General features: G+C 39.6%; 1 protein-coding gene across 1 annotated transcript; it reads right to left on the reverse strand.

Moving 5' to 3' along the window:
* Positions 1–266: 266 nt before the first annotated feature.
* LOC106653235 (putative uncharacterized protein DDB_G0271606) lies at positions 267–2,709 on the reverse strand. The gene is made up of 4 exons (XM_014372609.2): positions 1,492–2,709; positions 796–992; positions 622–688; positions 267–524 (listed from the first exon to the last, which is right to left on the reverse strand). The coding sequence occupies exons 1-4, from the start codon at positions 2,707–2,709 to the stop codon at positions 294–296; spliced, it is 1,713 nt and encodes a 570-aa protein (XP_014228095.1). The 3' UTR covers positions 267–293.
* Between the last annotated feature and the right edge of the window lie 6,843 nt (positions 2,710–9,552).

Genomic DNA, 9,552 nt, shown 5'->3' on the forward strand with positions numbered 1-9,552 from the left:
CACAAAAATTCATCATTCGCTCAAGATTGAAAAGCATCATATCATTCACAAAAAATACTGTACAAAATCAATTTTATTAATATTATATCATAGTAAATGCAAAAAAGTACGGATGGAATAAACTCGGAATTATCAGATGAAAATTACTGAAAAAGTGACTAACATTTAAGTTGCTTTTACAAAACAAAAACTTTTACAATCAACGTCGAATCTTGACAGTACATGTAAAAAACAATGTCTTTTAGGCGCATTTGATTATATCACATTACTTGCTTTCTGCACAATAAGACACTTTAGATACGATTCTTGGCGTATCCCCCAGGTTTAACTTCAAATAATTGTCGTACAAAGTAAACTTGAACAAACGTAGTAAACAGTATCACTATCACTTGTAATAATGACCAATTTTGAACATAAGAATTGTTGTCGAGTAAAAGATTGTAATCTCTATCTTCTCGACTTCTACTGAAATGCTGAATTTGCATAACTTCATTTATATTTCTTTCGACACCCATTAGAGTAGTCTGAAAAATTGGAAAAATATTGATTATATATTAGTCTTTATAATAATATACTAGTAATATATTAATTTTTTTTTTTTGATAAAAAAGATAAACTTACAGTAACATTTTCTACCGAAAGATTCATAGCTTCCAATTCCTTAGAAAATTTGTCCCATTGATCATATCTGAAAAATTTTTTAAATTTCCAGTTAAATTTTAACAACAAAAATACATTAAAATTGGATAGAAATAAGAAAATTATTATCAGAATGATAAGTCACAAAATATTTACCTGATAACAGTAATATACAGATTGACTAGCTTGCCAGCAAACCTTGAAAATTGATTATCAACGCATACACTGTAGTATCCACCTGCTGAAGTCTGCTCCTGATAATCTGCATTAGCTCGCCATTGATACGGATGTACTATTTGCCCTGAAGGGCTACGAACTGCAAATCCAGCTTTTCCATCACCACCACGCAGTACCTGAATAATTAATTTTTCAAATTTAATAAAAAATGTCATTTAATCATTTAATTTCATATTATTCACGTTTAATCATTTATAAACAATTTTCGAAGTTACATTGAATAAATTATTTTTGAATGGTTTAATAATGACAATGTACTAAAAAAAAATTAAAATAGAATAAAATCAAATTAAAGTAATGACCTATATAGTTTTTTGGTAGTTAAGAAATTTGAAAATTCGATGTTATTCATTGTAAGTAAATGGCTTTCCATGCCTGTTTTTTTTTTTTTTTTTTTTTTTGAAACTTTCACTTCAGTTTCGACACAAATACTACATACATAAGAGGAATGTCTGGACGCGCATGTATGTGAATATGAATCTTGGCAAATACGCGCGAAGCGCTATATTTACCATATGTTTTCCGATTTCAAACGTAAAAATATGTTGAATGAATTCGAAAAATGTGCGTGAAGCACAAAAAGGAGAACAGAACCTTGAAATAATAATAACTTACTTGAAAACTGACGTAAAACGTGGCAGAAGGATTAACATATTGGAAGTAACAGTCTTCTTTGCCAGGGTCAATGTGCACCTTATAATCCATTGCTACGGCGGGTAAAGATTCGTACCAAGGAGACGGTTGATTAGAATCATGTTGTGGTGGTGGTGCAAAATGTTGTTGTTGATAATGTTGTGGTGGAACATTTGGAGCATGCTGCTGCTGTTGTTGACGAACTAGTTCCTCGTGTTGTTGACGTTGGAGCTCTTCCATCCTTTGATGATGTTCCAGCATCTGTTGTTGCTCAAGAGTTAAACGCTGCTGTTCAGCTTGTTTTTGTTGCTCTTTTTGTTGCTGTTGCTGCAGTAGCCTTTGTTGTTCCTGCTGCTGTAATAATTTTTGTTGTTCTTGCTGTTGTAGTAATTTTTGTTGCTCTTGTTGCTGGAGAAGCAATTGTTGCTGCTCTTGATGCTGTTGCTGTAATCTTAGCTGCTCTTGATGCTGCTGAAGTATTTTCTGTTGTTCATCATTTGATTGTTGTTGAGGTATTGGCTGTTGAGGCACATGTTGTTGCTGAGGTACTTGTTGCTGTGGTACTTGTTGTTGAGGTACATTTTGCTGTTGTGGAACTTGTTGCTGAGGAATATGCTGTTGTGCTGCTTGTTGCTGTAAAACTTGTTGCGGTGCAGCCTGCTGAGGTACAGCTTGTGCAGGTACTTGCTGGGGTACAACTTGTTGAGGTACTTGCTGAGGAATTTGTTGTTGCTGAACAACTGGTTGGGGTACTTGTTGTTGCACAACTTGCTGCGGTATTTGCTGTTGTTGAGGGATTTGTTGGGGAACAACTTGCTGTGGTATTTGTTGCTGTTGCGGCACTTGTTGCTGCACAACTTGTTGAGGAACTTGCTGCTGTACAACTTGCTGAGGGATTTGCTGCTGTTGTGGTACTTGCTGCTGTACTATCTGTTGGGGTACTTGCTGCTGAACAACTTGTTGAGGTACTTGTTGCTGCTGTTCTTGAGCATTTTGCTGCTGAAGCACTTGCTGCGGTACCTGCTGTTGCAGAGGTACTTGCTGTTGCACAACTTGTTGGGGTAGCTGCTGCTGCTGGACAACTTGTTGAGGAGCTTGTTGCTGTTGATGCTGCTGTGGTACTTGCTGGGGCACCTGTTGCTGCTCGTATTGACCGGCCACTAGGCCGATGCAAAACAAAGTCAACAGCAGCGTCCGCATAATGCTGCTGTCGATCGAAAACATACACTGTCACCGGTCAGTCTGGCGCTCTCTACTGTATATGGAGCAGTCAGCCAGCCACACAGTCACTTATGGGCAGCGACGTGCGAGAGCTGCAAAAAAGCTCTCTATCTCTCTCTTTTTCACTCGCTCCCTCCACACCTCGCTGCGCGCTAGGTGTATAATATAGAGACTATATTTTCGCATACGAGTCCGCGTTTTTGGTGACGTGCGATATATCTAATATCGAGACTATGTACACACAACAGATATGGCACACGTGAATATTACGTTTCCGTCAAGTTTTTTAATGAATCTTGTTTAATCATTGTCGTAAATTCAATCTCATTGGTCCAGTAGCTTCACGTGAAAAGCCACTTTCCTTCTTTTTACACATTGTTATCTTTGTAATCGTTGAAAATCGCAATGAAAAATGTCAAGTACGCGATATATTTGAATGCTTTCGAGTACTCGAGAAACATAACCTTAGGTGAGAAAGACTATGCATAAATAGGCAGGTATAAAGCTGCGCAAACATAAACAGCCTCGAATTTTAATCATAAGTTTTACGAGTTTCAAACTTTGTTGTTATAAAAGTCCATAAAGGAACGTGGAGTGCTGGAAAAAAAGTCAAGTCCGGTGTCGCAATAGCGAGCATTGGCGATTCACGACGGCCCATATGTTGCGCCTGCATAGCTCGACGAAAAAAAATATACCTTGGACGCGCGGCGTCATGTGAAGTCCGGTCATGAGAAATCAATTTCATAGTTGAAAAAATCTTAGGTGCGCTATAACGGATTGTTATGAATGAATTTGCGGGCCGCCTAAGTGTGTTCGATTGTACACATACTCGGTCGAAACCGCTGTAACTGTCTACTGCTGGCAAAGTGACAAACAGCACCGATATCGTGGCGGCACTAGAATGGCGATTTAAACCGCCGCGCGCTAATTTGACTTTGTATATATTTTCAAAATACATGGCGAATTGCGATGACTAGCGACGCACGATAAACAATATAATAGCCACACAATCACATACGTGTTTCAATTGTCTCTTCAACTAGGATCTCATGTGGTTGTACTTTTCTACATGATCTTGGAGTTCTGTTTAGGTCTTTCATCTTTTAATATTTGTTCTTTATTACATTCTTTATTTTTTCTGTAATTTTCTGGTATATTATCTGAAGTACATTTGAAGATCGACTGTTCGCCATGCAAAAAAACACCATCTCGTTTTTAAAGTTTTCAACTGCCGTTGAGAGATTTAATACACTTGCGTTTAATCCTGAATTTGATTGAATTGAAATCTGAAATTTTGCACCAAATTTTAGGAAATGATTCTCAAAAGTATAAACAATATGAAAATGCAATAATAAAAAGATGTTTTAAAAAAATCCGATAGAACTTTTTTGTTGGAAATTTTCCCAAAATTGAACATTTAATCGAGTTTGATTCGAACTTTCATCTCCAAAAAAAATTAATGTCTCAATGTCAGTAGAATTCTAGTCCTGAAGAACCTCTATGAATTTTTTGGTAATAAAGGTCTGGACCAAACTGGATGAAATTTAGATTAAATTTGGAGTTTTACGTTTTTTTTATTAAAAATAATCGAGGGTGCTCAGATCACTTGGTTGTATGTTTTTTTTCTGAAAATTTGAACAATCTCCAACAAAAAATTTATCTAGCAATTTTTTAAAATAGTTGATCTAAATAATTCTAATAAAATGTCGAGACTCTTATAACATGCCACACAAAAAGTTTTTCATATTTGGTTAAAAGCAATATTTGATTCATTAGATTTGACTGAGAATCGGGCTTATACTGCATTCGATTAAATTCGATTAAATACGACTTATAGAGTTGGATGAATCGGCCGCAAGAAACGTAGTTGCGCTTGCTCGGTTATTTCGTCAAGTCTGCGTCGTCTGAGCGTCATCCCCGAGTCGAGCGACTCGATCCGCGCCGCTGCAGGATAAGTTAGCCAATTTCGCGGCTACCGAGATAAGAGAAAATAAGTTGGGATAATGCGGCGCGTGATGAGCTCCGGGGGCGCGCTGAAACTCTGTATAAGAATCGATCAGTAGGTAGAATAGTCAATCGGGAAAAGTCTCAATTGTTCCAATCGCTCGGCTCTCAATGGATAGCGATCGAAAAAAACACCTGCTTTCGCGTAATACCCCCCATACATATTGTAACTGTCTAAGCTCGCAGTCGATGTAATGAATGCAGCTGATTCGAGTCGGCGCAACGATATTATCGTCGAATCGAGAAAAGTATCTTGTTTCTCGGCTACGCAACTGCTGTATAATAATTAATTATTCATTTTCCGAGTTGGACGTGCAGTTCCACACACACACACGTATACACGGGGGGCACAATACAAGTTTTATACTCTTGGCTGCTCCGGAAGTTTTCAATTAAAACGACTCGACTATTTATTCGATGAAGGTAAAACTTGGCGCTTTTAGCTCGCTCTAATATATATATAGCTATATATGTAGCTCTTTCTCTTTGCCACTCGGCCGTCGAAATATAGCTAGTACAACACGCGAGCAAGAGAGAGTGGCTAATTCAATTCCGCAAGGAGCAAAGAATATTACTCATTTGGGAGTTTCGATCGACAAGTATAAGCAGCAGCAGTAGTGGCTTCCTAACATTAGCCGCGCTATTTCTGTCTTTCTTTTACACTGCAAAACAAGTTTGCCGCTCGTCCTAGCACGAAATATCGCCAAATTATCATTATATAAAATTTGGCTCGAGCTGCAGCGATCGCAACTTGTTGGGAATAAATATGCGCGTCGTTGGTGGATTTTTCGCCGAGTCCTCCGGCTAGGCTGTAAAGTTTGTTTCATGCAAAAGTGCGCGCGCTCGCAAGACAACGGCTGCCGCTGGCCGCGCTCTCTTTTGCAGCGCAGCCCGGCCACATACCATCTGGCTAAAGCCGTAAAGAATGGTCGCAGTGAAATTGCATTCCAAACATGCCCGCTTGCGCTTTTCTCTCCCTTCGGCCCCTCGCTCCACGCGGCCACCGGCAGCACAAGAGAAAGAGGCAGCGCGAGTTACTTTATAGCAGCTCGCTCCTCGACATATGTACGAATTCACACACGCGCGATTTTATCCACTTTTAGCCCATTCGAAAAGCAAAGAAGTATCCGGAGGAGCAGTCGCAGCGAAAGCCCTCCCCGGACGATTCGCCTAGCGAGCTACGCGCATTCTTTCACAGCCAGCCCTTTAAACTTTATTTATCACTTGGTTTATAATAAATCTGCGCGCTTCCCCGAGAGCTGCTCGGGGCTGCAGGTAAATACATTTTAGACCGCATTACCGCGCCTACATCACGTAGCAGCGACCTACTGGAAAAATCTTGTAAAAATTACCATAGCTGCATGTATAATGGAGCCAAGCTGACGGAGCCCAGTGGCCTTTTGTAAGTTTTGTCCTTTGTAATTTCTCGGTCTCTTCCACGTTATCTTACCTTCTGGCTAATAGTTATCATGAGCTCAAATTTTCAACGGACCTTGTGTCAATGAAATACTTTTTGTTTTCCTTTTTATTTCACGTGGGGACTGCTTCACTTCTTCTCTCTTTTTCCCCAAAAAGTTGAAAGAAAAAGACGGAAAGAGAGCAAAAAGAAACTTTGGTGTTCTGTTCTACCCACCTAGACACACAGATACGCTCAAAGCTCGAGTTATGATTTTGTCCGATCGTCGGTGCAGTATAATACACAGAGCCAATTGCTGTTGGTCCATTTGACTCGAGCTATTTGTCCTCATCTCGATAAAGAGTATAGGGGGAAAAAAGACAAATACGAGAAGTAAGTAAAGGAGATCCTCGTTTGAAAAACAATCGTACATCATTATATTGAAAAGCATCTATCGCAGGACACTATTACGTGTACAAACATCAATAAAGTAAAAGGAAATATTTACATCACGCGTAGCTGACCATCGTCGCTAATGAGCGTAATTTAGTCAAGAAGAAATGAAACGCGGCCTGCTTTGGCATTGCTTTGGCGCTACTTTGGGGCTGCTTCGGTAATAGTGCAGTTGCGAGTGCAGCTCTCAACTGCGTTTCCGCGAGGCTGTTCGTCTATCTCTATTCGTCGCTCAGCACGTGCATTAAAATGTGACTCACACACACACACACATGCACAAACTTATATGCGCACATTTCTTTCCGGATCATTAAAGCACGAGTCGGTGTGCTTGCGCGAGCTATGCGCGCACACACACACGCACGTCATTATCTCTTGTAATGTATAATACACGGGAGCGCGAGCGTAAATCGCGACTTTTTACGGAATAGGCGAGCTTTCTGCACTGCAAGCTCGAGCTGCAGCCAGCTACAGGCGCAAGCAAGTACTACGTATATAGTTATAAAGAGCGAGGCAGAGAGAAAACGAGTCGAGAGATCAAACCATCTGGAAGATACATTATTTCGTCATTTTATATCTTGTGCTCGGCTTTCGAGTGCAAAATAATAACAACAGTCATGACATTTATAAGCACGTCGTCCTCGTGCTCGTCATCGTTTTAGCCCATACACGCGTCGTTTACACGGCGCGAGCTCGGCTGCAGTCTATACCGCCTTCGCTCGAGATTTAATGCCCTATCCAACGCACCTCGCCATATACGCGTCTATACGTATACGTGCTAGAGTCAAAAAAAAAAAAAAAAAACAAAAAAAAAACAAAAAAAAACTTGAGAGAGAAAAAGAGAATGGCCCATTTATTTCGCGTCTATCCATCTTTGCTCTCCATAAAACACGTTGCGGTGCATGCAGTGCTCTATAGACTAAAGTAGAGCTTGCGAGAAATGAGAGGGAGAAAGAGAGAACGAGAGAAAGAGCTGGCGAATGCGTGCGTGCGATGCAAGCATGTATATATTACGTATATATAGAGAGAGAGAGAGCGAGCTTGTGACGAGTTTGAAGGGCGTGTATAGCGCGTCTATAGGATATAGCCTGTCTGTCGCGCTCGAGCTTTCTCAATAAGCTAAAAAGTATAAAAGCACGACAAACCGAACAAAACGACGAAATACGCGGCAACGCGTCTATACGCGTCAAACTTTTTTGTTTTGTTACATACCGCTTCGCTTTCGCTTATATTATATATCCTGTTGTTTATCTTCGAGCGCGCAAGCTCTCGACCGACGGTGTATATATGTGCGTATTATATACAGGCGCCTTCCTCGTTTTTTCCCTATATCCGTTCGACAATCAGCGGCTTGTCACCAGGACTCGCGTTTAAATATCGCCGCGAGCTTTCGTTTCCCATAATTCTCTCTCTCTCTCTCTCATCAAGATGCGCTTGCAGCTTTTTGTTGCCATCTCTCAATTCGTATCGAGCTTCGGGGACCAAGCAAAAAATCTTTGACTCCGAGTTAGTTCCGAGGAAAAGCTCCGACTTCACCAAGCCTACGAGTTCGGGCCACATTGGCGTGCAAGGGCAAAACTAAGCCCTTGCTGCAGTGCGTGCACAGCAAAGCGCAATGTCCGTCGAATTGACTGCGATCGTATACCGTTCGATAGGCTATAAATTCAAAGCTCACGTAGTACTCGTCGTCGAATCTCTCTCTTTCTCTTACGTACTTTTTCTTTTTCTCTCTCTCTCTTGTCTCGTGCACCCTTTTGCACGCTCACAGTTCACTTTCTATATAGATACAGTATACGACCGATTCTCTGTTAAAAGTCTCAACATTTCTTCTACCGGCATAAAAATTGTACATTTTTCAAGGCAAAATTGTACCAGAATTTTTTCAGAATTTTCGGGACTTTCCAAGACTCTTTTTTGTCGGCGTGAAATTAGCTTTTTTTTATTCATTGTTGGGTTTTCGTTCACATTAAGCAGCTAAAGACCAAAAAGCTCGATTTCTTGCCGACTTTTAACTTGATATTTTCTCATGTTATCTACCGTTGAAAAATTTCGTAAACCCATATTTCCACGTAAAGTTTAATCCACTTTTAAACCTCGGACGTAAAAATTTCGATCGGATGCGTAGAAACAAAGTTATGGCCGGTTAAACAATGAAACACGTAAACTTTTTTACGAAAAATCGCATTTGCAGTATTTTTCGAAAAATATTATCTCGACAGTAAAAATATTTCAAAGCATTTCCACATCACTTCGTCTAATAAAATGAATGTTCGGTGTGAATAGTGTGATAAAAATGCAAAAAGTTTTTCGTAAACTTAAACAATTGAGTTTGAGGGAAAAAATGACAGAATAAAAATGTTTTGGAATTCATCAAAGAACATTCCTGAATTTCTTGGGAATTTTTATAATGATTTTACGAAATTATATCATATGAGTTTTTCAAATGTAAAAAAATTATCTCCGAATTCCGAAAATATTTGAGTATGTTCTTTGGTCAATCCTAAGACATTTTTGTTCTATAAATTTTCTTGAAACTTAATACATGTACGAAAGCCTGAATTGATTGACCCAGTTGTATTGAAAGATGTCAAAAGCTTTTTAGCAATAAAATTAAATATTACGAACAGGTAAATTAAACAATCTTCCAAATTTGTATATATTCCTTGCACCAGCTCAATACATCTTAAGAAAGTCACGATAAGTTTGATTAAATTTATCTATCTTATCATTACAATTAGGAAAGTTGTCATTGCATGATATATTCTTATTCATATGAAAAATTAATATCGAGGAAAGGGTTGTCGCACGTGAAGTGTACAGCGGCGGAGGGTCACATCCTCCCTAGTATACGTATGTAAACAGGTATGGCTGGAGTGAGACAGGCGCAAAAAATATAACAGCAGCAGCAGTAGCAGTAGCGGGAAGGACTCTTGCAGGAGCCGCACGAATTCGGCGTTGGGGCATAGCCG

Source organism: Trichogramma pretiosum, unplaced genomic scaffold, assembly GCF_000599845.2.
Source record: "Trichogramma pretiosum strain Unisexual culture from Peru unplaced genomic scaffold, Tpre_2.0 scaffold8, whole genome shotgun sequence".
Lineage (NCBI taxonomy): Eukaryota > Metazoa > Arthropoda > Insecta > Hymenoptera > Trichogrammatidae > Trichogramma > Trichogramma pretiosum.

Bases quoted from the DNA above. Each gene is read 5' to 3' on its own strand.
- LOC106653235 (XM_014372609.2), bottom strand. From the start codon at position 2,709: ATGCGGACGCTGCTGTTGACTTTGTTTTGCATCGGCCTAGTGGCCGGT. The intron at 993-1,491 runs GTAAGTTATTAT...TTAATTATTCAG, and splicing joins CGTTTTACGTCAGTTTTCAA to GTACTGCGTGGTGGTGATGG. The intron at 525-621 runs GTAAGTTTATCT...CCAATTTTTCAG, and splicing joins TTTCGGTAGAAAATGTTACT to ACTACTCTAATGGGTGTCGA.